The 24926-nt window shown below is 61.6% G+C and overlaps 1 protein-coding gene across 6 annotated transcripts in view; it reads left to right on the plus strand.

Moving 5' to 3' along the window:
• The first annotated feature begins 2429 nt into the window (after positions 1-2429).
• Positions 2430-24926, plus strand: part of ARHGAP26 (Rho GTPase activating protein 26) — a 134826-nt gene continuing 112329 nt past the window's right edge. For 5 of the 6 annotated variants that reach the window (XR_015260157.1, XM_086759229.1, XM_086759231.1 and 2 more), the window contains exons 1-4: positions 2430-2790; positions 22276-22371; positions 23359-23420; positions 23741-23812. Coding sequence is in view for 5 of the 6 variants with exons in the window: in XM_086759229.1 (XP_086615355.1) it covers positions 2637-2790; positions 22276-22371; positions 23359-23420; positions 23741-23812 (384 nt within the window). In the remaining variant the exon portion in view is untranslated. Of the gene's footprint in view, positions 2791-8078; positions 8113-22275; positions 22372-23358; positions 23421-23740; positions 23813-24926 lie in introns of those variants that run through there. The other variant, XM_086759233.1, reaches the window with a different exon arrangement.

Consider the following 24926-nt stretch of genomic DNA (forward strand, 5'->3'; position numbering starts at 1 on the left):
ATGCGTGGTCAAGGCTGGGCTGGCTGGTGGGAGTGTGGGACCGCAGCGGCCGCAGCTTTCATCTCCTGGAAGGATGTGTAAGCGCGGCCTTGGAGAGGCACGGGGGAGTGTGGGATGGAGATGGGCAGGCTTCTGCAGGTTTAAAGCGGAGCATTACTGGACCCCTACGCAGCGTCCAGTTGACTCAGCTCACTTGGAGGTGAGACAGCCAAGGTGCTTAAAAAAAAAAAATCAAAGCAAGGAGGCAAATACATGGGGATTGCAGAGGGATGCAAGCTATTAGCTAAAGGCAAGAGTACGTGGAAGTCTGGGATTTTTGTTTGTTTGCTTATTTTCCCCTTCGGTGGCATTGTTTTATAGTTTGGATGAACAATCCTAGCAAAATTGGGCTGGAAGGCGCCCATGGCTGTCCCTCCCCAGTGCCTGCTGCCTTGCTCTGCTCCCACACTCGGAGCTCAAACACAACGAGCGTATCCTGACGAATGCAGCGTAAGCCGGAAAAAGGGGAGACGAGGCCGTGAGCTGGAGCGTTAATCGCTGGCCACCCAGGGCCTCGGTTCCAGACCTGTGGCGTGTGCAGTATTTTGTGTGTGAGCGCTTTGTAATGCTTTGATTCTGTCCTCATCAGAAAATGACAGTCTGAGCATCATCACTTTCTGTGGTTCTGGAAAGGTGGTGAAAGGAAATTGTTTCCAGCCCCAAATACTCAGATCCTCTAAGGCAGTGTCCTACAAATCTAGTTACAGGTTCTTCTGTACTAGCTGTAAGTGCTGGAGCAATCTTTTACTATGAACAATGGCGATGTAAAAAGATAAAACCAAAATATGTGCTCCTGTGGCTTTCTACAGTGTAGAATTAAGGAACATAATCCAAATAATATCATCTAGTGCTTTTATAGGGCTGTATGCATATGGCCTAAATGACAGCTAATTAAACTTTATATCCTGCCTACAAGATAAGCATGTAATTAGTATTACATCCTTTTTTTTATAATTAGCAGACCTCGTGCAAAAAAAAAAATGTGGCTCACAAACCGTATTTGAAGGCAGTGACTCAGCCAGAATTAGGCTGTGGTGTGAAGACTGAGAAAATCGTGCTTTAGATCTGCCGGTGAATAAAAACAGCAGAGACAAAAGGTTGAGCTGGTATCAGGTTGCTGCGCCTGGACTCATCCGTTGGAAAACAGAGGAGGATTAACTTTTGAACATCGGGTTTGGGCTGGAACCCATCCTGTCAGCCCTACGTGAAGCCCAAGCTTTGTGCAAGACCCATCAGTCTTCCCCAGTTTGCAAAAAAGCATAAAGCTGGCACCGGCTCCGCATCGCGTTTCATGGCTGACTTGACAGGAATGCTGCCCCGTCGCCACGCTTGATCCAGAACGCGCTGGCTGTGCGGTGCACGGGCTTGTGTTTGCCGAGCGGCGGCCGCCCCGCGCCCTCCTCGCCAGCCTGAACGGCTGAGCTGGGGAGAAAGGGGGAATTCCAGTCATCCGGGGATTATCCACAAATGTGTCCGTTTGTCACAGTCTGGGGGGAAAGGCCATTGCTGGTTCGTACGTGCGGGTGTCTGCCCGGGGGGAGGCTGCGGGGTGGCTCACCCCAGACTTGATGCTGTTGTTCATGGCGAAAATGGATTTTCTCAAATCCGTGCGGCCGGCACTGAGGGTCTCTCCGGTTTTATCACCGGTTTGCCACCATCACCTTGCGGCAGCCAGAGCCAAAGCCGCGTGGAGCAGCCATCGCTTGGCGGGCTGCAGTCCCAACCGGAGGACGGAGGTGACGAAGCGGTGGCCGTGCCGGGGCCACGCTCCCAGCGTGTTCCTGATGGAAATGGGCTGCGGGCTGGAGCGGGGTGCCAGCCTCCCTGCCCCTGTCCCCCGGCTGGGCTGGGGACCCGCGGCCCCTCCACAGCGCCGGCTTGCCGCTCGGTGCCCCTTCGCCGTGCGACGTTTCGTGGGGTGAAGGGTTTATTTTCCCACCTCGCGCTGTTGGACCCAAGGAACGATCTCCAGCGCAGACGTTTAACGGGAGGGAACAGCGCGGAAAGCCGCAACGCGGACAGGCCCAGTCAGCCGGGCTCGGAGCGGGGGGGGGTGGATGCGGGTTTCCACGCGGCCCCGGGGCCGGGCGAGGCCCGCGGGTGCTCGGTGCCGCCGGCGGGCGCGGCCTGCGCGGGCCCCACCCACCCACCCGCCGCCACGGGCGGGCCCGGCCCGGCCCTTCCTCAGGGAGGGGTCCCTCTCCGGCCCCGCCCGCCGCGCCCCCGCGGCTGATTGGCTCAGCGGGCTGCGTGGGCGTGGCCACGGCGGGGCGGAGCGCGGCGCCCATTGGCTGGCGGGGCGCGGGCGGGCGGGCAGCTCGCGGGCCTGGCCCGGGCCGTGGCTCCGCCCCCTCCACCCCCCCCCCGCCCCCCCGCCGCGCCTCAGCGCCCCGCGCCGCGCGGCCCCGCTCCCACCGGCCCCGCACGGCTCGGCCCCGGGGCGCGCCCGCCGCGCGCAGCTCCCCGCAGAGGCGGGCGCTTGCTCCGGCTGAAACAAGAGAAAAATCAGTTTCATTTTCATTTTTTTAATTTTTCAGGTTTTTTTTTTTTTTTTTTTTTTTTTTTTTTGTGGCGATCGGTGCGCGGGTGCGGGCGGCATGGGGCTGCCGGCGCTGGAGTTCAGCGAGTGCTGCCTGGACAGCCCCCAGTTCCGGGAACGGCTCCGCTCCCACGAGGCCGAGCTGGAGAAAACCAACAAGTTCATCAAGGAGCTCATCAAGGACGGGAAGTCGCTCGTCGCCGCCCTCAAGAGTAAGTGAGGGGTCGGGGCTGGCCCACCCGGGGGTCTCCAGCCCTCCGACCGGGCCCCCGGCACCGCCCCGGGGCAACCTGCCTGTGGTCCGGCCTGGCCCGTCGTTGCCCGTCCTGGTCCTGGTCCCGGTCCGTCCTGGACCACCTGTGCCCGCCCGCGGACCCTCAGGCCTGGGGGGGTCTGGCTGGTCCGTCAGGGTGGGCCTGGGCCTTGGACTGGTCCGTCAGGACGGTCCTGGTCCTGGCCCTGGTCCATTGGGATGTGCCCGGTCCATTGGGACGTGCCTGGCTGTGGTCTGTTGGGACACGCGCGATCCTGCTCCCTCGGGATGTGCCTGGTCCAGGTTCATCAGGATGCGTGTGGTCCCGTCCCACCAGGTCCCGGGCCGTGGCCCTCAGAGGCTGGGACCTTTGGGGGTGGTTTGGCAGGGGTGATGGGTGGGTGCCGTACCCCCCCGGTTGTGCTCTGTCCCCTCTCGGTTTGGGGAGGGGGATGCCCGGTGCCCCCGTGCAGGGCTCTGCCCGAGCTGGCCCCGCCGGTGCTGGCGGCTCGGTCCCCAGCGCGTGGGGACGTGGAGGCGGCTGTTGTGTAGGGAGCCGTGGGCTGGGGACACCTCTGGGTGGGCTGCCGTGCCCCCCACGGGGTCATCTGGGGTTTTTCCTTTTTTTTTTGGGTTTCTTTGACCCAGATCGCTTCCCCAGCCGGTGGGCTTCCCGTACCAAGCGTGCCGGCAGAGTGAGTTGTCACCGTGCTGAGCTCGCCCTGCCCTGCTCCGGTTCGGTGCCGTGGGGCGGTGGGACAGGAGAGGGGCACGTCCACGCGCACCCGTGCCGTGCAGCCTGCCGTGGCGTTGCCTGCGCTGCAGCGGCCTGGCCTCAGGGATGCGGTGGGATTGTTTCGGGAGCTGAGGCGCAGGCAGGTGATGCTCCCGCCCAGCCCACCACCCCGTCCCATCCCGGGAGGGCTGAGCTGCAGCTGCGGGGCTGATTCCTGCTCCCTCCCATTCGGATCTCACACCGAGCCCCGCGGGTGAGTTCCCCTGCGCCGGAGCAGCAGCCGGGAACGTCTGGATTACAGGGACCCTCGTTGTACCAGTTCTTGGCATTTTGGGTTAAAAAGCCCCAAACCTGACAGCCATCGTTGCATTTGTGGTTCTGCAGGTCTGAGCTGTCTTCAGCTGTGGAGCGTTTGGCTGTCGAGCCGAGGGCAGCCTGTGCCTGGCCCTGCGAGGAGCTTTCATTTTATCGCAGAGCAGAGCCCACAGCGTCGTTCTTCACTGGAAAGAAATTTTAGGAATTAACTGGTGGGTCCCGAGGGTGTTCATCCCTGGGCTCGGTCAGCGTGCGCTCCCAGCGCGTCGCTCGGCAGGTGCTGGCCGCGGGGGCCAGCTGCGCCCTTGCCCTGGTCGCGCTGCCCAGCAGGTATTTTGGGGTGTGCTGAACCACTGCGTGCTTGCAGCTGCCGACGGGTGACTCTCCCGCCGCCGTGGCCGTGCTGCACGGCCCCCGGGCTGCCCGCGCCGCGGCAGGAAGAGCGCTGGCCGGCCTCCGGAGATAAGGCTGTTTTTGTGGCTGAATTGTTCTGTGGCCTCTATTGAATGCGTTCCTGGATTAGACTGTAATTCCTGCGCGGGGCAGGGAGCGTGTTCCGCGGATGCCCGGGCTGTGGTCAGTAAGGAGCATGAATAACGCTGATTTTGATTAATTGATGCCCGAGCACTGGCGCTGCCTGGCCTCGCGGCCACATCCCGTGCGCGTGCTGCTGCAGGCGCAGTGGCGTGCTCCTCCAGAGATGGTCTGCACGGCACTTTGGGGGTGCGTGGAGCAGGGCGCTGCCCGGGGGGCTGGGGATGAGTGTCCCCTCCCTGGCTGGGATGCTCGGCCGCTCTGTGCATCCTTCTACCGCGTGTGGCCCCCTCTCCCACTGTCAGAGCGACTTTACCGGCTGTGCGGCCGCGGGCAAGCCGTGATGCCTCCAACTTCTCCAGCAGAGACCTGGTGCAGGGCAGGATCCCGTTTCACTACCACAGGTGTTTGGGACGGCACCGCCACGAGCCGCAGCCGGTGCTGGTGGTACCTGGTGGCCATTCCTGGCGATGACCAGGCTCTTGCTGCTCTTACCCAGCTTTTATTTTTCTCTGGTGTCTCTAAGTGGCTTGTCTCCCCGTTGCCGGGCAGGGCGGCCTTATCTCGCTGCCGGCATCACCTCCTTGGCCATCTTGGAGGGCGCGGGGCTGCGGGGCCGGGCAGGACCAGGCAGCAGCAGACCCCTGGCTCGGGGCACGCGGCCTCTGGCGCGAGGGACTCGGAGGGTGTCTTGGCTCTTGGCTCAGCGAGGCGACTTGAAACTGAAGTTACTTGAAGTCTTGACAACATCCTCTCTCATTTTCCTTCCTCTTGCATTTTCTGCTGAATGTTTCACATCCTCTTTGGTTTGAGACAAGCGTGAGGGGAACGTAACTCTTTGTGTGTCGGCGGGGAGCGAGGCGGAGCGGCGGCTTGGATGGGACCGCAGCGGGGAGGAAGGTGCAGGAGGGAGGAAGACCCCTCCACAGCTCTGGGCAGAAGCTCTCTGCCGTTCCCCACTGCTTGGCCCCGCGCAGCCCCCGCGCCGCTGGCAGCGGTGCGACGGAGCGGTGTGCGGGGATGGTGAGGCTGGTGTGAGGGCGCGTACGAAAGCCTCGCTGGGTTTGGTGGAGGAGCTGTTCTGCAGCTGCCGTGCTTTTGCCCTCCGTGAAGGTACGGAAGGGAATGGGACTGATTCACAGTGCCTTCTCCTTCGTTTAAATAAAGATAAATTCAGGAGGTTGAAAACAATCCTCGTTTGCTGAAGGGCTGGTCTTGCTAAACATCCCCTGATGCTGAGGGCACCTCTGGAGTGCCTGTGTGTGTGTATATAAATCCTGGTTTGTTTTTTCCCCCCAGTGAGTATCTGTGCCTATTTCTATTGTCTCTCTTTGCTGCTTGGCTGATATTTGTAGTGACCTGGTTTTCAGCAGAACGTGTCCCTCTTCCTCCCTCATACGCCATCCATCAATTATTCAGAAAGTTTTGCAAAGCAAAGACCTCAAGTGAGACATCAATAATGAACTTGGCGCTTGGATGCCGTGAGATGTGTTCTCCCGCGAGGGAGCCGCGGTGACCGTTGGTACCGGGGGCACGGAAGCTTTTTGCCCTTTGCGTGTCCCCAGCGGCAGCGAAACGGGGCAGGCAGGGAGCTGTGTTGTGGTGCCGGCATTGCCCACAGCCCCTCCGCTTCGGCGGAGCTGGGCGTCGAGCCCGGGCGCGCGGATGGTGATGCAGAGATGCTTTGCAGCTTGCGAGCAGCGCACGTAAGGATGGAGGATGTGGGGTGCAGGCGGCTGGCAGCTGTCGCCTCCCCCACGCCGCTGCGGGGTCTGAGCGGGGGTACCCTCCTCCTCCTCCCCATGGCCCCCTGGTCTCCCTGTGCCGACAAGCGCCCTGTGCCCACGGTGATGCGGCCGCGAGGGGCTGTCGTCTCCTTCGGGCGCCGGCGCTGCAGCCCGGTGCCCTGCCACGTTTCTGCTCTTGTTTTGTTTTGCTCCTTCCTCCAGCTCCCAAGCACTAATTTGAAGCCACCGAACTGGTCCACGCCCCGGTCGCTGCTGCGCTTGCACGTCGCAGGCTGCAATTTGTGTGGCGGGGCCGGCGGGGGCTCTGCAAACCCCTTCCCTTCGAGGGGTGAGAGGGCCGGACCCCGGCCAGGCTGTGCCACGCCTGGGGCTCCGCAGGAAGGGCTCCCGAAAGGCGCAGTCGGGCTGGTTTGGGGTTTTGGGTTCTCTGTCCCTTGGCTGTTTTTCGGCTGGGTCGCTGCAGAGCTGCGGCCGGGTGGGGATGGGGATGCGGGGAAGGGGTGATGCTGGGGCGGACCTGGGCCCTGTGGCAGCTGGGAGCTCGTCCGGTTCCACCAGCTTTTTGGGGCAGATGCTGTGGCTCCAGCACGCCAGTCTCGTGCCGGCTCAGCCCTCCGCCAGCGTGCACTGTGCCGGCCGCGGTGATCGGCCAGAGCTCGGCCCTGCTCCCCGGCTGGTTTTTCCTGTCGGAGGACACGCAGTCGCCCTTTGGTCCACACACGTAGTGAGCGATGTTAACGAGCGGCCCGCTGGGACGATCCGTGTTTGCCTGTGCAGCGCCGGAGTCGCGGAGGCGGCCCGTGCAGCCGCGGGTGATGCCAGGGGGGCTTGTGCTGTGCTGCAGCTATGAGGTTTTTCCTGGGACATGTCCTGCTCCGAGGCTGCCGTGCAGCTTAAAAAGCAGAGTCGGGTGGTTATGTGGGTCCTGGCGGTGCCGTCGGTGTGCCGGGCTCTGCCTGCGGGCTGTGTGCGCTGGGATGCACTCGCACACGGATTCGGTTCCCGTGGGCCGTGTGCGCTGGGATGCACTCACACATGGATTCGGTGCCGTGGGCCGTGTGCTCTGGGATGCACTCGCACACGGATTTGGTTCCCGTGGGCTGTGTGTGCTGGGATGCACTCGCACACGGATTCCGTTCCCGTGGGCTGTGTGCTCTGGGGTGCACTCGCACATGGATTCGGTTCGTGGCTCAGCAGCCTCTTGCCGAAAAAGCCCGTAGGACGTGTCGGTGCCGCGGCTGTGGTGTGGCAGCGCTGTACCCAGCACTGGGGCTGGCTCTGCAGCTCGCCGGGAAGCAAAAGTGAAACTTCTGCCCAGTGTTTAACCTGACCAGTTAGTTCCCTTTTGGTACAGACAAGGCTTAGCCTGGCGATAAGGAAATGTCGCAGGCTCTGGCCGATGATGGCCTTCAGCTGCCTTCTGACTCTGCTACCGCTGCTGCCTTTCCCTGCCTGCTCCCCTGTTTCCACACGCTCGGTTCCCCAGGAGAGGCACCCCAACCAGAGTCGGGGGTGAGACCCTGGCTCGGGCATGTTGCAGGAAAAGCCACGTCTTGGGCTGTTTCATAAGCCAGTGGGAGAGACCCAAAGCCCTTCTTGGGTTATTTTCATCCTTTTGCCCTTCTGGTCCTTTAAGGAAGCAGGAAGAGCCCGAACCTTCCCAGAGGAGGGGAGGGATCGAGGTGCAGAGGTTCAGGGCTGCCCTGTCCAGGAGTGGTGCAAACATCCGTGCTTAGAGACATGCTCCTGGCTGGTTGTGTTTGGAGGAAAGGGCGTGTTGTGCTTTCTGGAGGGTGCCCAAATAGAAATGAACCCCCCGTTGGGTTGCGGTGGCCGCTTGCGTTCGGTTCTGCGCTGGTTGTGCCATCAGAAACGGTGTTTGGCTGCCACTGTCACGCGCTCGGCGCTGGCCGCCCACGAGCGGCGGTGGGATGCGAGGGCTGCCGAGGTGAGTCACGCCGCGCTCCCTGCGCAGCCTGTTCCGCGTCTTCCGAGCGCCAAGGAAATTGCTGCCTCGCGGCGAGGAGGATTTCCTGGCTCTCAGCGGCTGCACCGCGTCCAGGCGGGCAGAAAGCCCAGTCCCTCCGGGGCGGTGTGGCTCGGCTTTGCCGAGGAGCTCGCCCTGTGCTTGGAGGGGTGCCGAGGGGGTCTTTGCCGTGCCGAGCCCAGTGGTGGTGGGGCACAGCCAGGCCCGTGGGGTGGCCACCGTGGGCTCCGCACCTTGGCCGAGTGAGCAAACCGCAGGGCCAGTCTGGGGAAAAACACGTGGTTTTGTGGTTTGGTTGCTAGGATGAGTTGCTTCTGACTTTTCCTCCTTCGTAGACCCAGCGAGGGTGTGACGTGGCTCCCCCATGTCGGGGTGTATTCCCCCCTCCATCGCTTTCAGAGGGCAGGGGGAAGCATTCGGTGCGGGGAGCGCCTTGCGCCATGGGAGAGCCGCGGTTCCAGCTCGGCCAGACAGTCCTGCCCCCGCGCTGGCGGAGCCGAGGGCAGGGAGGACGTCTTCCTCCTTTGCACCACCTGTGTGGCCTGTGCAGTCAGGTGTTTAACAGCTTGTCTGGTATTTTATTCAAACGAGGGGGAATGCAAGGGATAATACTCCGCTTGGTTTTCAGCGTAACCTGAACGCTCCTCCTCCTTCCTCCCTGGTGGAAATCGGCAGCAGGGATGCGTTCCTGCTCGGAGATGCTCTGTTCCTGATGGTGGGTCCCCAGCGTGAGCCGCGGAGGGATCGTTGCGCAGCCCGGGCTGGCTCCGTGCACGCTTACCTCGGGTGGCTCGGCCTGACTGTAAGACGGAAAACTGGGGATGCGGCAGCCTTTCCCCCCGCCGGGGCGTTGCAGTGGCTCACCCGTGCCTCACAGCGCCGGCGAGGGACACTGGTGAGCAGAAGGGCTTGGGCACGCAGGACTTGGGCATTCATGATTACATCTTTTAAATTGTGCTGGCACAAGGCTCATTAACAGGGCTCGGAGATCTTTTTAATCGGGAGCATGTCACAGAGCACCTCTGGGCACGCGTCCCGATACACCGGTGCGGTGATGGTGTCCGGAGAGGCCGCTGGCCCTGTGCGTGCCACTGCCCGGCCGTGGACCAGCACCGACCGGTGCCCGGTGTTGGGTTAAACTCGACCCTTTTGGGTTGGTGGGGGATAAACCTGGGAAAAACCAGCAGCTTTGAGAGGTGGGGACTGGGACTGACTGTGCTGGTGGAGCCTGGAAGTGTGCGCTTGCGTCTGGGGAGGAACACCTGAGCGGGAGGTGGGTGGGCCTGGAGAGGGGGAGGTCGGGGCTGCTCCGGGGGGGACCTTTCCCCGGGCTGGGTGGGATGTCCCGCTGTTCCTTCAGCGCCGGGAGCCGGGTACCCCTGAGCCCTTCTCATACTACCAGCGTGGAGCAGATTCTCCTGCTTTGGGTCAAGACGCCGTCTTTCCAAGGCTGCGGGTGTCCCGGCACAGCTGCGTTTCGCGTCTCCGTTAGCTCCCGTAATCCCGAAACGGTGCACGCGGTGCGCGTGGCGTTACCTGTGCGGTGTTGCCTGCGTGCCTCGGGACACGGGCTGGGGGCGGTGGGCTGTTGTGATTTCTTTTTTTTTTTTTTTTTTTTCTTCTTCTTTGGGGGTGGCAACTCCCAATGACGTGGAGAATGCGTGCGAGGAAATGCCGTTCCCATGGTTGCTGCGGAAGGGTGGGAGGCAGCGGTGCCGGGGCTCTGCCGCTCGTCCCCGTGCGTTCTGCAGGTTGGCACACGCCGCGCTTCCCTGCCCAATCCCAGCCGGGACGGGGTGAGCGGGATCGGCCCTCGTGGTGCTGCCAGCTCCCTCCTCGGTGTCAACGGGGGTCCACCAACCCCTCTGCTCTCACCCGCTCCCGGCAGGCACCCTGAGGTCGTCGTGTGCCTCTCCCCAAAATGCGGGGAGCAGTGCCGTGGTCAGAGCAGCGCCCGTGCACAGAGCGGGGCAGGGTTGCTCGGGGGTTTGCGTCCCTCCACCCAAGCAACGGGGCTTCAGCAACGGCAACGTGGCACAGCAAACCCTGCCCGTGCTGCTGGGGGTCTGGTTTGGGGCATTTTGGGCAGCCCTTCCGCGCCGTCTGGCAGCGGGGCAGCAGGAGGCCGGGCTTTGCCAGCTCTCCGTCGCTGTGCTTGGGTTTGTTTTTTGGATCCGTCGGTGCGAAGCAGACCCGGAGGATCCCGGCTGGGGTGCGGCGTGATGAGTAGCTGTAGCGTGACCGCGGTGGGCGGGGAGGGGAGGCAAAGCGAGGGGGAGCTGGTACCGAATCCCGCACAGCTTGTTCGCTTCGCAGCGTGAATCATCCCTCCGTCCTCCCCCGGGCACGCGAGCGGCTGTCATCGTGGCCGGCTGTTTTCCCCGTTTTCCTGGCGCGCTCCCCTCACCGCCCCGTGCCGAAGACGCTTCCACCTGCTCCTCTTCCTTGCTCCGTGCAAGCGCCTGGTGGCCCTGGGCCTGCGGGCTGCGCGCTCCTGACGAGGTGTGCTCGTTAGGGCATCACCCCAGCCCTCGTTAACGAGGATGGTCTCAAGTGTGGCTTGGAGGAACCGGGAATTGTGCTCCTCTGCCTCCAGTCCCGCCTGCCGACAGGTCATGGCACGCCTGGGATGCTGGGTGCATGGGATGGTGGCCGTGGGATGCTCTGTGGAGCAGGGACCGCGATGGAGAGGGGGAAGGGGACGTCTCTGCAGTGATGCCGAGCTGGTTTCTAGCTGGGGTTTGTGGGAAGCACACCAGCCTCCGGACCATCTGGCTCTGGCACGTGGAGCGGCGGGCGCCAGCGCGGGGGCGAGGAGCCGCTGAAGGGCCCGGGTGCTGCCGCTTCCTCGCCCTTCCCTGTGGTTCAGACCCGCAGCCGGGGTGCGGTGCTCCCCGCACACCCCATCACCGGCGGCAGGCATGGGCATCGTTGTGGCGCAGTGTCGCTCCGGCGGCCGCCGGCACGCGTGCTTTCTGCCCCGAAAGCGACTTTTTTTTTTTTTTTTTATTCCCAAAAGATAAAAATGCTCCCTTTGTTCTGGGCTGCAGCAAAAAGAATCTTGTTTAAAAAAGATATGGACTGTTTATCTACAGCCAGGCCGTAAATAGCTCGTGAGATAAGAACTCCGATAACACCCCGGCTCCCCGGCGGTGTGCCGTGCCGTGCCGCCCGTCCCGCAGCGGGGCCGGCGGAGCGCTGCCTTCACGGGGTGCACGTGCCGTTCACGTTGCCGTTACCCCGGCGCGCTCGACGTGCCGCCTGGGGTGGGCATCCGTGTGCGTGTGCACGATGTACTGCATCGGTATCTCAACGAGGGACGTGTCCGGGCCGAGTGACCTGTCAAATAAGCTGGCGTGTGCCTTTTTGACAACGCTGCCCGGGAGAGCATCCCTTTGCTGTGGTTTTTTCTTTCTCTAGCTGAAGCAGTGTCTGTCCAGAACCATGCCCTCGCTGCGTGCTGGTTGCTTAGCAATGCTTTACAAAAAAATCCCATTGCCGAGCAGAAGGGTCGGGTGGCTCTCCCCTGCTTTCCCCGGCATGGCCGGGGCGGCTCTGCCTGGCTCTTGCGGGTTTTGGGTTTTGAGAGGAGCAGTGGTGTCCTCTGGGCGCCTGGGGCTCCGCTCCTTCCAGCCGGGGAGGCAGGCGCTGCCGCGGGGAGCGGGAGCATCCCGGGAGCGTTTGGGCGAGGGTGGTCCGCGGGGAGCCGGGAAGCGTTCCCGGTGTTGCGGTCCCAGCCCCCTCAGAGTCGGTGGTCGGAGGCTGGGGGAAAGCCCAGGCTGAAGGTGGCGGATGCGCTCCGGGCCCTGCATCCCGTTTCTCGCCCCGCGTGCCTCCCCGGGCTCGGCCGGAGATTTCATCCATTTATTTATTTATTTCCTGCCGAAGCAGGAAAAATTGACTCACGCACCGGTGATGTTCCTGTGAGCGCGGCGGGGTTTTTCCTGTTCTTACGGCCGAGGTGGAGGAGCACCAGAGACAAAAGGATTTCCGCAGCCTCCTTGGGAGGAGGATGAGGAGGAAGCGAGCTGCTGCAAAACTGCTTTTCCGAGGGTCTGGGAGCTGACCCCGCTTTCCTGCCCTGGCTGTGGGCACGCTGGCAAGAGCTGCTGCTGGGACGCGGCCCCTCGGGACGCAGCCCCTCGCACGGGGGTGGCTGCCGAGCCAGGGAGGGGACAGATGAGGCACTGCCCCACGCCACAAGTGCCGGAGAGGACCCCTGTCCTGCCCGCGGGGATGGGGTGTGGGTCCCCTCCGCGCCCGGGGTGCAGGGGTCCACAGGCCCGTCGTCCTCCACGGGACCCTGATGCTTCCAGAAATCAAGCCGGCTCCCTGCCGGGCTGGCTATTAACTAATCAGATTTAATAATGAGCTAATCCAAACGGGTGGCTGGTGCCTGTAGCAATCTGCTGTGCCCGGTGTGCTGCGTCTGGCCGGGGGCTCTGCCAGTGGGACCCCCCCGCCGGACAAGACCCCCGCTCGGCCTTCTGCTCCGCTAATGGTCATTGCCTGGGTCAGGAGCAAATTTCCTCTGGATTAGCGTCCCCTAAATCGATTAGCTGTCTCGGGCAGGGCATTTAATTCTAATGAAATGTGATTCCAGGCTCCAGTCGATGAGTTATTGTGGCGGCGAGGGTAAAGTAATCTGCCGCCTTTCCGTGGGTCGTTCCAGGGTTTGGAGAGGAGAGAAATGGGGAGAGGCTCGGAGGAGAAATTACGGTTAGCAGGGGAGCGTGTTGGGCTGTCACGGACTCGCCCGTGCTCCGCGCTGAGGGAGCTGGGAGGAACGGGGAGCTGTGAGTGAAACGCGGCGTTTCCATCGCACCTGGCTCATAGGCGTGAGGCTGGGTGCGTTTGCACGCCGCGCCCGCAGACGGGCCCGGGTAAATAATAAAAATCTGGATTGCCTGGAAGAAATTGGAAATGCCTTTCGTGGTTTCAGGCTCGCAGCTACGCGGACGCGGCGCAGGACGGCTGCTCTCCGAGGGGCGCATCGCTTTGCTGGGGCAGCGCCCTTCCCAAACACCTCACCCCGGTTGCGATACGGGGATTTTCACCGCTGCTTCCTCACAATGGCTTTTGCTCATGTAGTTGACCACTTTTGGAAACGCGAGCCGGGGCGGTGGTTTTCCATTTCTTTACGGCTTCCCTGAAGTTTCCCAGGCACTTAAGCTGTCGCTGCGTTTGCTGGTTTGATGCGTTCCTCCTGTGTGATTGAATGGTGAATATTTACATCTGATTTTATCCGGAGACCTTGTCTGCTCCCACCTGTGCTCCCTGCCCTTGCTCTGATCCCGGCCGCCTGCCAGCGGACTTTCTGCTGGCTCAGCCGTGGCTTGCGGCTGCGGGCTGGGCTGGGCTGGGCTGGGGGTTCTGCCATAAAACAACACCAGGATGTGAACGAAAATAAACACGGGGAAAAGTGCCAGACCTGGTAGCTGGGTGGGGAAGCGGGGAGATCTCGTTTGGTTTTGTTTTGCTGCTAAGTGCACGAAACGCTCTCGGTGTTCAGGGAGAGTTGGGGTGGCACCCCGGCGATGCCGACCTTCCTCGCATGCACGGACCACGTTGGTGCCCCAGTGCAAGCTGCAGCCCCTTCCCCGCGTGCGAACGGGCCGCGCTGGGCACATGGGGTAGCAGGAGCTGCTGGCAGCGATGGTCTGGAGGCTGTGGAGGGACTGGGATGTCACCACCTTCATCCACATCACCGGGAAGCCACCCCGGGCGGTGTGCGCAGGGGGCTCCACGCGGTGCTGGTGGGTGCGAGGGCGGCCGCAGGGATCTGGCGTGACGGTTCCCAGCGTGGTGACGGTTCCCAGTGTGGTGACGGTCAGCCTGGAAGCCGCTGGCCAGGAAGTGGGTACTCGGCTTCGGGCCCCTTGTCTTCAAAGGCTGTCCCGGGGGTGTCCTGGCAGGACCCGGGGGTGTCCTGCCCGCTGGCAGCTTGCCTGCGCTCCTCCGAGCCCCGGCGCTCCTGGCTGGGAGTGAGGACCCGCTTTGGGATGTCCCTTCCTGCAGCTGCAGACAGCTGTCTTCTCGGCCTCTCCAGGAACGGGAAGCCTTTCTGGGGGTTGTTGGCGTCATCCGTGGGTTTTACGTTCTCCTTCCTTGTCCTGACCACAGGTAGAGGATGGCCCGCGGTGCTCTGCCAGCCCGGCGTGTGCGGGTTGCACTCACAGGCAGCTCCTGGATTTCTCAAGTCATTTTATTTTCTGTCGCTTTCCTTTGCCCGTCTCCATCCGCTCTCCACCCGTGTCTCCGAGCCGAGAGCTGCTGAGGCTCGTTATGCGCCTCCTCCCTCCCCACGAAAAACGCAGAACTGGGACAGGGCTGAGCCGTGCCGGGCACTGAACAGAGCGCTTCGCTTTGGAGCAGTTACTTCTGAAAAATCCTGTTTGGGCAAGTAGGGAACACAGCCCGGAGTTTCCGCGCAGGGCAGGACAGGACAGGCGGGAGCCTCCTCGCATCTTCCTTTCCTGGAGGGATGGAGAGGCTGCTGTGCACGTTGCTGTTGGGTGGTTCGCTGCCCGGCACTGACGTGAGGGTCCCTTTGGGTGCGACCCTGGGCGGTGGTGAGCATCGCTTCGTTAATTGCTTCGTTAACCCATCCCCGCTGCCTCAGCCGGGCACTCCCTGCCAGCGGCGCGGGAGGTGGGGAACGGGCAGAGCTCCTCACTGGAGTTTTTGAAGTGGCTCAGCCACCGTGAGATAGAGATCTGAATCACGAAAGTCGCTGTTCGGGTTTTGCTGCGATAGGAAGTGATGGGCAAGCGCTGGGAGAAGCTGAACAGGAAGGATGGAGCGCGGCGGTGAGAACCACGCTCGGAGCGTCTGCGGCAGGGCAGGCTCTGCACCGGCTAAAATACCCCGAAACGGAGACGGGTCAGGGCTGGGCCAGGCCGGAGAAGCAGGCGTGGAACGGTGATGAACCATCGCCTTCCTCAAACCGGGAGGCGGCCGCTGGAAATAGAAGAGCGGCTGGAGCAGCACGAGTGGAAGGAAGCAGTGTCTGTCCTGTGCCGTCGCAGCCCCGTGTCCCCGCTGCGGGGTGCCGCGCTGGGCTGAGCGGTGCCGGCAGGCTCGCGGGGGGCCCGCAGCCTGGCTTCCAGCTGCCACCACGGGCTTTTTTTGAGCGGGTTACCAAAATGTGCCTTGCAGGTTTGGACCATTTCTGCCATGCGCGAGGGTCGCCTCGTGTCCCCTGGACTCAAAACCTCCTCCCTCTTCCTGGAAATCCAGCCATCTCCCCAGGAGACCCGGTGGTCCCTCCTGCTTCCTTTCCCTTCAGAACCTTTCATCAGGAATCTCAGGAAGCTTTGCAAGGCTCCCAAGATCCCTCCAAACATTATTGATTTGGGGGTGGCAGGGTGCTGGGCTGGCGGGTGGCGGGGGGATGGTTTTAACTGCCCAACCGGGCGGTCCTTCCAAGGGCTAACTTTGTTTTTCGCGAAGCACAAAACTTTTATCTCTTGTAACACCATGGAAATAATTCACATCTTCAGCGTGTTCCTCAAATCCGATCTGCTGTGTGAGCCCGGTCAGTGGTCCCATTCAGCTACAATGGCTTCTCTGTCCCTCTGGCAGACGTTTTGCCGTACGAAGCCACACTGAGTGTGTGAAGCGAGGCATGCGGTGATGCTTTGGCTGGGCGGCAGTGCAGTTGCTCCCCTGCTCGCAGTAAAAGGCTGGGCAGAAGCCGCGACATCTCCTGGGTCTTCAATCTTGGTGCCGTTTTGGACAGATCATTCAATTTTTCTTGCATCTTAGCACATCCAAGCAATTTCGGGTTTTTCCCTTAAAGCATGATTTGTAGGGTGCACGAATTTGCAAACTTTCCGTGGTAAAATGAAGTTTTGGGATTTGGAGGGGTGGGATTTGGGACAAGGCTTGGTGCTGCGTTTCGAGTGGAGGCTGTGTGTGCGGTAAAGGCACCAAAACAGGGTCTGGGGGTGCTACGGGGGCATGGCGTGCGCTGGCGGGGATGCTTTCCCCCCTCAGAGGGTTCCAGGCAGGGGCTGCGCCCGTGGCACCAATCCTCAGGGTCATCCCCGGCCGGCTGTGGCACCCCCAGACCCCCCTCTCCGGCACGTGCTGAGCCAGGGCAGCCTTCCCCTGCAACACGATGGTGGAGGCAGCTGCCGGAGGTGGGGTAGTCCCTGTTCGTCGGGTTTTATATTTACTGGAGCTGTGAATCCGAGCGGGAGCCTGCCAGCAGCTGCGGTCCTGTCCTAAATCACCGATTAACTCCAACCGCCCGGCGGAGAAGTTATTTAATAAACAAGTCATCACTAATTACGTATGAGAGCGGCTTGGGGATTGGGCCGAGTCCAGAGGACCGCGGTGTCCCGCAGGAGCGGGGCTCTTGCTGACCTCCGCCGGGAAGTGCAGAGAGAGAGGATTTAAACCTCTTGAACTAATTAAGCGTTTAATGGTGCTGCCCCGGTGCTCTGGCTGGGTCTGTGGGAGGGCTAAAACTCGACGCCGGTGGCTGTGGATGCTGGTTTTCAGGCACGAGGCACTCGTTGCTGGGTTCCTGCACGAACTGCGGGGCCATGGTTTGGTCAGAGCATCCGTGGGCCGGATCCGGTTGGCCATTCCCAGGTCCCCCATCCCGGGGCTTTCCCGAGGGCGCGGGGCGTTGCGTGACCCTGCGGTGGCATTGCTCCGGCGTTGTGCCGGGTGGTCGCCGGCGGCGAGCGCTCGCTGCGGGGACAGACACCATATTGCCGCGTTCTAAGCACGCTTGGCGGGCCGTAATCCGGCTGTTTTGGCTGCTGATTAGAGCGGCTGCTCCCCGGATTACCCGTCCCGGCTGCCCCTGCCCGCTGCAGGGTTACTTGGTGCTGGCTGCCGTGACCAGGCTGTGTGGGGGTCTCTGCGGGTGACCCCCCAGATCTGCCTTCTCTGGGTCCTGCGTCTGGGCTGTTTAGCAGGACGGATCCCCTGGACGGACCCTGCCCGGCATCGGCGGTGGAGGCCCTGGCAGACCTGCTGGGCTGCAAATCCAGGAGCTGTGGGGTGGGGGCACCTGCGTGGTGACATCCCCGGGGAACACTGAGCCGCTCTCTTTGCTTGGGGATCCTCCGGGATTTGCGCCGTTTATGCCCAAGCGTTTCTGCCTGGCGCTGCCGGAGGCTCTGTGCGTGCGCGGTACCCCTGCACCCCGGGCGGGTGCCGTCCGGTGCCGGGCAGACCTCGCGCTTCCGCGGCGTCTGCTGTGCGCAGATCCCAAAGCATTCTCCGGGCTCTGAGGCTTCGCCTCTGGTATCCCTGGGAAGTCATTTTCTCCCGGTGCAGCCGCGAGGCCATCGTCCCTTTTGCACACCCATGTTGAAAAACAGCCAGAAGATGGGTCGGGAAGGAGATGCCGGTTTTTTGGACACGCTTTAAGGAACTTGTCAAACCCATGAGGAGGGAGCTGGTGGCTTCTGTCCTTCTGGTTGTCAGTGGGAGTGGGGTCACCTCCCCAGCGAGGGGGCTGGGGACCCGCTCGGGGCGGCGGGGCTGGCAGGGGACAGGCAGTGTCGCTGCTGGCACCCGGCTGCTGGGGTCCCTCCGTCCCTCGCCGGGGGCTCGCGGGGGACGCGCAACCTGAGCCAAGCCTGTCCCTGCGGCGGGGGAAGGAAGGGGCAGGAGGCTGGGTTCCTGTTGTCCAGCTGAGCGTTAACTACAGGCCGTTAAGCAATGTTCTTTGCAGGAAGTGTGGAAATAGCGCTCGGTGCGAGCGCAGGCTCTGTCAGATGCCTCCAGCGCCCGACCTTGCCTTGCGGGGTGCAGCTGGCCTCCTCAGCACCCTTTGCTTTGCCCTTTGTGACAGCGTTAACCCTTCACTCCCGGCCTTCGCTGAGTTTTCTCTTGGAGCTGGGCCGCCCGCAGCGTCCCGCTGCTCCTGCCTCTGTCCCAGGTGCCCCAGTAACGGAGCCGAGCCAGAGCTATTTTTGCTTTTTCCAGCTTTAATAACAAGGTGGCTGCAAAGTCAGCGGGGAGAGCCCCGCTGTGCCAGGCAGCGGTGTGACTGTTTCCCTGGCCAAGCTGAGCTTTCGAAGACGCGTTGGGGGACCGTGCTCCCGGCAGACAGGTGGGAGGGATGTCTCAGCCCCTTATAAATTTTGGTGGAAGGAAAAGCTCCTGCTGTGTCCACCCAGGTGCTCGGGTCTCAGCACGCCTTACCTCTGTGGCCCTTTGGGAAACCCTGGAAAAGTTTTAAATGCTGAATGCCAGGAGCGGGGTCATAGGGGTGCTGCACAGAGGTGTCCAGCTGGAGAATAAAATTGGGGATAAAGCTGAGAGGTGATGACCGGAAGAGAGTAAGTTGCAGCAGGGCTGCGGTGCGAGTGACTTCCCCAAAGTGGCCGGTGCTCTGTGTGCTGAGTCAGCTGGACCGGGGACACGTTGAGTCTGACGCCTGTCCCGTCTCACAGTGCCGGCCGCGGACCTGGCTGGGATGGGGCCATCCGCGCTGCGCCCGCGGTGCCGAACACACCGAGGGGGCTGTGAGGTGGGGATGGCTCCCTTCTGTAAACGGCCTTTTTCAGTAGTTCCAAATTCCTTTGGAAGGGGCTTTTTATGTCAAAAACCAACCACTTCAGTCTCACTGCTGTAACAGCAGCCGCTTCCCAGAAGGAAGGTTTAACTCTCGGTCGCTGAGGAGGAGGAGGGACGCGGGGATGATGGGGGAAGAGGGACAGCGGGAGCGCGAGGTGCTGCTGCAGGCTGGAGTGATGTTGACTTCAGCTGGATTTGGAGGGAGCCCCGGTGCCCGGAGGTGCGAGGCTGGGATGGGACCTTGGCGAACAGCTCGAGCCACAGCAGGCAGGGAGCAGCCGGAGGCAGATCCCGCGCCCCTCGCGCTGCCCAGCTTTGCTGTGCCGGTGGACGAGCCATGCTGGGCGCTTTGGGGATGAGTAGCATGGGTCACTGGCAGCCGGCCGCATCCTTCCATCTCCAGTCACTGCTCTCCAGCTTGCTGCCAGGAGAGACAGGATCAGACCTCGGAGTTTAGCTCCAACTCCCTCCTTGCCGGGACGAGACCCTGCTGGTACCTCTGCCCTCTGTGAGGTCCTGTCTCCTTCCACATCACTCGTCTCCATCCCCTGCAGTTTTCTCCCCCGCTGCACCCAGTTCAGGTCATCTCCCTCTTCCAGGAAGGGAAAGCGCAGCTGAACTGTTGGGCGGGTAGCCCTGTGTCGCAGTAACGAGCCCATACATCACTTTTAAAAGGGCATTTTATTTTGATTACCGGTTGCCGTAGCTACGCAGCTGGACCTCTGGCACGTGGTGCGTGTGCCTGTTTTCTGTCAAGCGGACTTTCCCAAAGGGATCGTCCCGTCCCCACCAGCCTAGGGATGTGAAAGGGGAGCCGTGGGGGGGTGAGGATGAGGAGGACTGCAATAGCAACCCCTCCGCGGGACGGTCATGCGTGGGGGCTGTGGGGCGTGTTGGAGTGGACCTCGCTGCTTCTGCCAGCACCTGCGCATCCCGGGATCCATCCTGGCCAGCCCAGCTCCTCGCATTGCGGGACCACCATCCGGCGGTGCTCAGACGTGTTGGTCGGGCAGAGGGATTTTTCTGGCTTTGTGGTGGTTTTCCCTGAAGTTGCGGTTGACTGGTGAAGCCAGCCAGAGAACTTGGAAGGAAAACTTTCACAGCCCTTGGCGCAGCCCGACTGTGACTCACACGCGTGATCCGGGTGGTTTTACTCATGCACAAGACGAAGCAGAAGTTTCTGTCGAGCCTTTGTAGGATTTTGGGTTTGCTGGTCCACAGCCCTGGGGAAGAAGCAGCCCACGGAGGGGCCACGCTGCTTTCCCCACGCGCCCCTGCCTGCAGTGCAGCTGGGAGGGTTTTTTCCCCAAAATGTAGATGAGAGGTTCAAGCTTTAGGGAAAACGGGATGCTAGGGGTGCAGATGGGGCTCATGGTGGCACAAGGAAGACGATGGGGCCCCTCTGTGCCGGCTCCTCGCTTGTCCCTAGACGTGCGGTGCGGGCGTGGGTGCCCCTCGCTCCTTTTCTGGGTGGGCCCGCTGCTAATTTTAGCGTCCGCTTCGCCCCTGCAACTTGGCCGTGCCGTTCAGCGGGCGGCTGCCAGTGAGCCTCCTTTATCGCTTTCGCAGCAGGAGTTATCTCCTTTGCCCTCTTCCTCTCCCGTCCCTGTTTACAGGTGCCGTGGGCCGTTGCTGATGGGTGCCGCCGTCTCTGAAGGCTTCTGGGCTTTGCTCCGGCTCGCGCGTGGTCCCTGCCGCGTGTACCATGGGCAGGGTGTGGGTGAGGAGAGCACGGCTGGCGGTCAGCGCGGAGCTGGGGAAGAGGAAATGGCTCCTTGAGTCATTAACGTCATCTTCGTTACTGTTGCAGAGGAAGCAGGAGGCCACCCGGCTCTGGGGACCGGGTGAAAGTCCCCGAGCCCTCCGGCTGCCCCGGCGAGGGACGGGAGGCTGCTCCGCTGCGGAAAGCAACCGCACGGGCGTGCGGAGGAGAGCGGGGAGAGCTGCGGGGGAGAGGATGCGCTGTGCCTGGAGAGCTGCCCGGCGCTCTCCCGCTGCCTCTGCTGCCGCGCAGCTGGAGCGAACCCCACAAGTCCCTCTGTTGAACCCCAGCAGTAGCGTCCTGGAAGCTGCCCCAAAAAATGCGCAGTCTGCTCCTGTGGGTGCAGGCAGGGGCTCCCGGCGGCCCTGGGCACGGGCAGGGTGTCCGATGCTCGTTCCTTCCTCTGGGAAGCAAAATGCAAATGCCGTTTTGTGTGAAGCGCGCTTTGAAAGCAGGGATGCTCTGCTCCCAGGTCCCCATGGCTCCTTGGCTGCTCCTTGGAGGAGCCCCCGCTGTACTTTTCCGCTGGGAAAACTCCCAGCGCTGTCCCTCTCCCCGCCTGCGTTCGCGGGGTGGTTTCCTGCTGCCTTGCGAAGCAGCGGTGCGCAGGCAGTGGGACTGCGCTGCAGGCAGGATTAGCCCCGGGGCTTTAAGCAGAGACGCTCGGAGAGCAGCGTTAGCGCTGGGAGAAAGCTGTAAACTCCCTTATCCCACGGGGAAAGCAAAATGCTTGGATTCTTCTGGGGTTTGCTGTTGGTGTTGGGGAGCAGGAAACGGCCATTGTGTGCACACGCGTGATTTCCACCTGTGCTTGGAAAGGAAAAAAAACCACCGTATTTCTGGACTTTGAGTGAAGAAATGCACAGGGGAATTGGCATTGCATGTTTCTATCGCCGTCTGTGTGTCCGCGGTCCCTTGCGTTGCTCCAGGACAAGTTCCCCCCAAGCCTCCCTTGCAGCGGCTGGGAGCCTGTGTGTCTGCCTGTGCGGGGTTACGGGGCCGGTTTGGAAACCAGTCCTGGATCCGCTCAGGTCACTGCAAGTAAGAACTTAATAAGATTCAGATCCCGGAGAGAATCTGCGGCTTGGAAAGCAATAAAGCCCTGCGTTATCATCCGGACACGCTGCCTTCGTTCGGCAGGACGGGGAGCCTGATGGGGTTAACGTTCACCTGAGCTGGGAGAACTGGAGCTGGTGGCCCCTGGGGCTGGCGCCCAGCTGGGCTAGGTTACTCATTAGCCCACAGCTGGGGTGAGTCTACCCAAATTAGCCATGGGACCCATGCTCAGTGCATAAGTGAGGAGGGTGCTGAGGGGAGCCTCCTGCTACTCGGAGGGAAGCAGGGCATTGGGATTTGCTGTGAGCTGTTGTACTGTATTTGTTTTCCATCTCTGCTTTGTTTTCTTCTGTTGTTTCTCTTAAATTTATTTTTTTGTTTCATCTCACCCCATGAGTTTTGCTGCCTTTTCTTTACCAGTTCTCCTCCCCATCTCACTGGAGGGTGAGAGTGAGCAACAGACTGCGTAGCTTGGTCCTGAGCGGGGCTAAACTGCAACATTCTCGTGGTATACGGAGGCTGCGTTCCCCATTGTGCATTTGGGTGGGTGCTGCCTGGGACCCCGCAGAGCCCCATTGCTGGGGTGGGTGCAGGAGAAGGGCAGCGCTCTCGGGGGCTCCCTGATGCTGGGGAGGGCCCGTCGGGCAGGTCCCTCTGTGGGAATTTGCCGGTTGGGATTACACATCTGCCTGCATCATGCTGTTGGTGGGCTTTTTCCTTTTCTAACGTCTGCCTTTTCCCCTCTCCCGCTCTCTCGGCAGACCTGTCAGCGGCCAAGCGCAAGTTTGCAGACTCCCTCAACGAGTTTAAATTCCGCTGCATCGGCGACGCTGAGACGGATGACGAGATCTGCATAGGTGAGTCCTGGGTAGCCCTGGAGCCGTGCTCCAGCCCCCTGAGCTGAGCAGAGTACGGGGGAAGAGCACACACGAGGAGGCCAAGGGGCCGGTAATTAGTTTGGGTGCTCTCCTGCTCTCTGGAAATGGCGTATTTCTCCTGGTCCAGCGTCAGCAAAGCCTTCCCAAAGAAATCAGTTGTGGCTTCCTAAATCTAGGCCTGCCAGATAGGAAAGGAAGAAAATGCCCATATCTGAACCCATCTAAGTTATCTGGCCCTTTCCCGTTGGAGAGCAGGGATCTGGAGACATGGTCGTGGCTACATACGCGGCAAGGGGCTGCGGGAGGGAGAGGAGCAGTCTCGTTGCCCAGCTGCAGGAGCAAAGGACCAGGCAGGGACCCACTGGACCGATGAGAGCCAGCAGCAGAGAGCCTGCCAGTGCTCTCCAAACCGAGCCCAGCTCCACCACGGAGCTTTTCCTGGCGCGGGGCAGCAGCTTCAGACTCTTTGCTCCGTGTTATCCCGCTTCTGCCCCAGCTGGACTTCTAGAGCTTACTGTGCGCATCGTCTGGACCCAGGAGAGCAAATGAGCTTTAGCCCTGATTTAACTTTGCTTGTGTGTCTGTGCCCAGGCTCTCAGCAGAAATAGCTTTCTCATCCAAGCCCCCTTGCTGCGACGCACGTGCTGCTGCACTGCCACTCGTGCGCCGAGCGCGGCTGAGGCCTGGCCTGAGCTGTAGGGTGGATCAGCCATCAGCTCTTGGGTAGGGCAGGATCGAGAGGAAGGTGGAGGTGAGAACGCGGTGCTGGGGATGCTCTGCTACCGTTTACTTTTGTAGGCAGCTGGAAGCCTTTCTGAGGAGAGAGCAAAGATGATAACCCCAAACAACCGAGCCCCCTCAAAACACAAACAAACAAAAATTTGATTTTTTGATCTCTCTCTTTCTTGAAAAATAATTTTAAAAAAATGTTGTTAAATCCTGACTGTGTGGGTGTGTCCCTTCCAGCCAAGTCTCTGCAGGAGTTTGCCACGGTGCTGCGGAACCTGGAGGATGAGCGGATGCGCATGGTAGGGCCCCGTCCGGCGGGAGCGGGGTGGGTGGTGGCACCGCTGCTCCGCCGACGGCTGTGCCCATGGTGGGTGGTGTGGCACCCCTGGCACTGCGGTGTGTGACGGCTGCAGGCCCTGCTTGCCCCTGCCCGTGCCCGCAGCAGAGCTGCAGGGGACAGCAGAGGGAGGGGGAACTTGGTGGGGGGACACACTGGAGGAGCATCAGTAAAGTGTCCTTCTGCTGGGAAATGGCCAGCGCTGGTGCTGGCGGGACTCGCTGGGGCGAGGAGCAGGTTTGGTACGAGCCCCTCAGCCTCCCTTTTTGTCTTTACCCCTAGATCGAGAACGCCAGCGAGGTGCTGATCACGCCGCTGGAGAAGTTTCGCAAGGAGCAGATCGGGGCCGCGAAGGTAGGCTGCTGCTGCGCCGCGCCGCTGTCGCCCCTGGGACCCCGGCTCGGGAGCGGAGCCCAGAGCCGCGCGGCGATGGCGGCGGTCAGGACCGGGAGCGCTGCAGCGACGGGCTCTGCTGGGCATGGACATGGGAGGAGGTGGCTGCGTGCTGCTGCGGGGTGGAGACAGGGACAATCCAGCTCCCACAAAAATGCCTCAGTGTTTCCCAGTTTGCCCTCAGCCAAGTCAGGCGCTGAGGTGAGCCAAGGGCCAAAAATCACATGCTAGTTAAAGTGAACTTTTTTTTTCTTCCTCCAAGGAAGAGTCAGCATTTTCTCAGAGGGGTTTTCAGTCGCCTCGGCCCCCCAGTCTGCTCCCTACCCCCAGTGCGTCGCTGGGCAGCTGGACGGGAATTTAAACGGATTCTGGCCGGAGACGCGAGCCCAGGAAAGCACCGGTGTGGCTGAGGGCGGCTGTGAGACAGCCTGGCCCCTGCTTTCTTTCCTGCCTTTGTCCTGAAATCCAAACCACTGTCTGCGGCTCCCCTGTTGTTATAACAACCTGCTGCTGCCTGCGAGAAGCACATGCCAGCTGGCGGGGCCGTGTCTGCATGGCAGCAGCGTGCCCAGCTCCCCACTGGCACGGGAGCCGCGGCGGCACTGCGGTGCAGCCCACCCTGGCCAGGCTGTCCCGATTCCTGCAGCTAGAAAAAACCCAACATACAAAAAGCGGTCCTTCAGAGAGGAGCTGGTTATTAGCGTTAGGTATCAGTGGTGGATTTCCTACCGGCCTGTCGGGGTGGTGAGGCTGGGATGAGAGGTGCAAAAGAGAAGTTCAGTTGACATCCTCCTTTAGCGCTCCTGCCACAAACAGCAAAATGACTGCGTCATCGTCCTGAGTGACACAGGACAAGCCCTTGCAAGGGGCAGCAGGGGATGGGATGTGAAACTGTGACAATGTACTGGTTAGCAAGCGCTTCCCTCGCCGTGTTGTCTTTGAACCCGCCCTGGGTCTGGATGTTTTGCCGAGCCGTGGGCCCTGGGAATACAGAGGCTCCCCCAAGTCCTGGATTTTGGCAGCACATTTTCCTGTGGCTGGCTGATGCTCATGGATAAAAGCAGCTTTGCCTGCT

The sequence above is a fragment of the Chlamydotis macqueenii genome, chromosome 14 (genome assembly GCF_036417535.1).
Source record: "Chlamydotis macqueenii isolate bChlMac1 chromosome 14, bChlMac1.mat, whole genome shotgun sequence".
Taxonomy (NCBI): Eukaryota; Metazoa; Chordata; class Aves; order Otidiformes; family Otididae; genus Chlamydotis; species Chlamydotis macqueenii.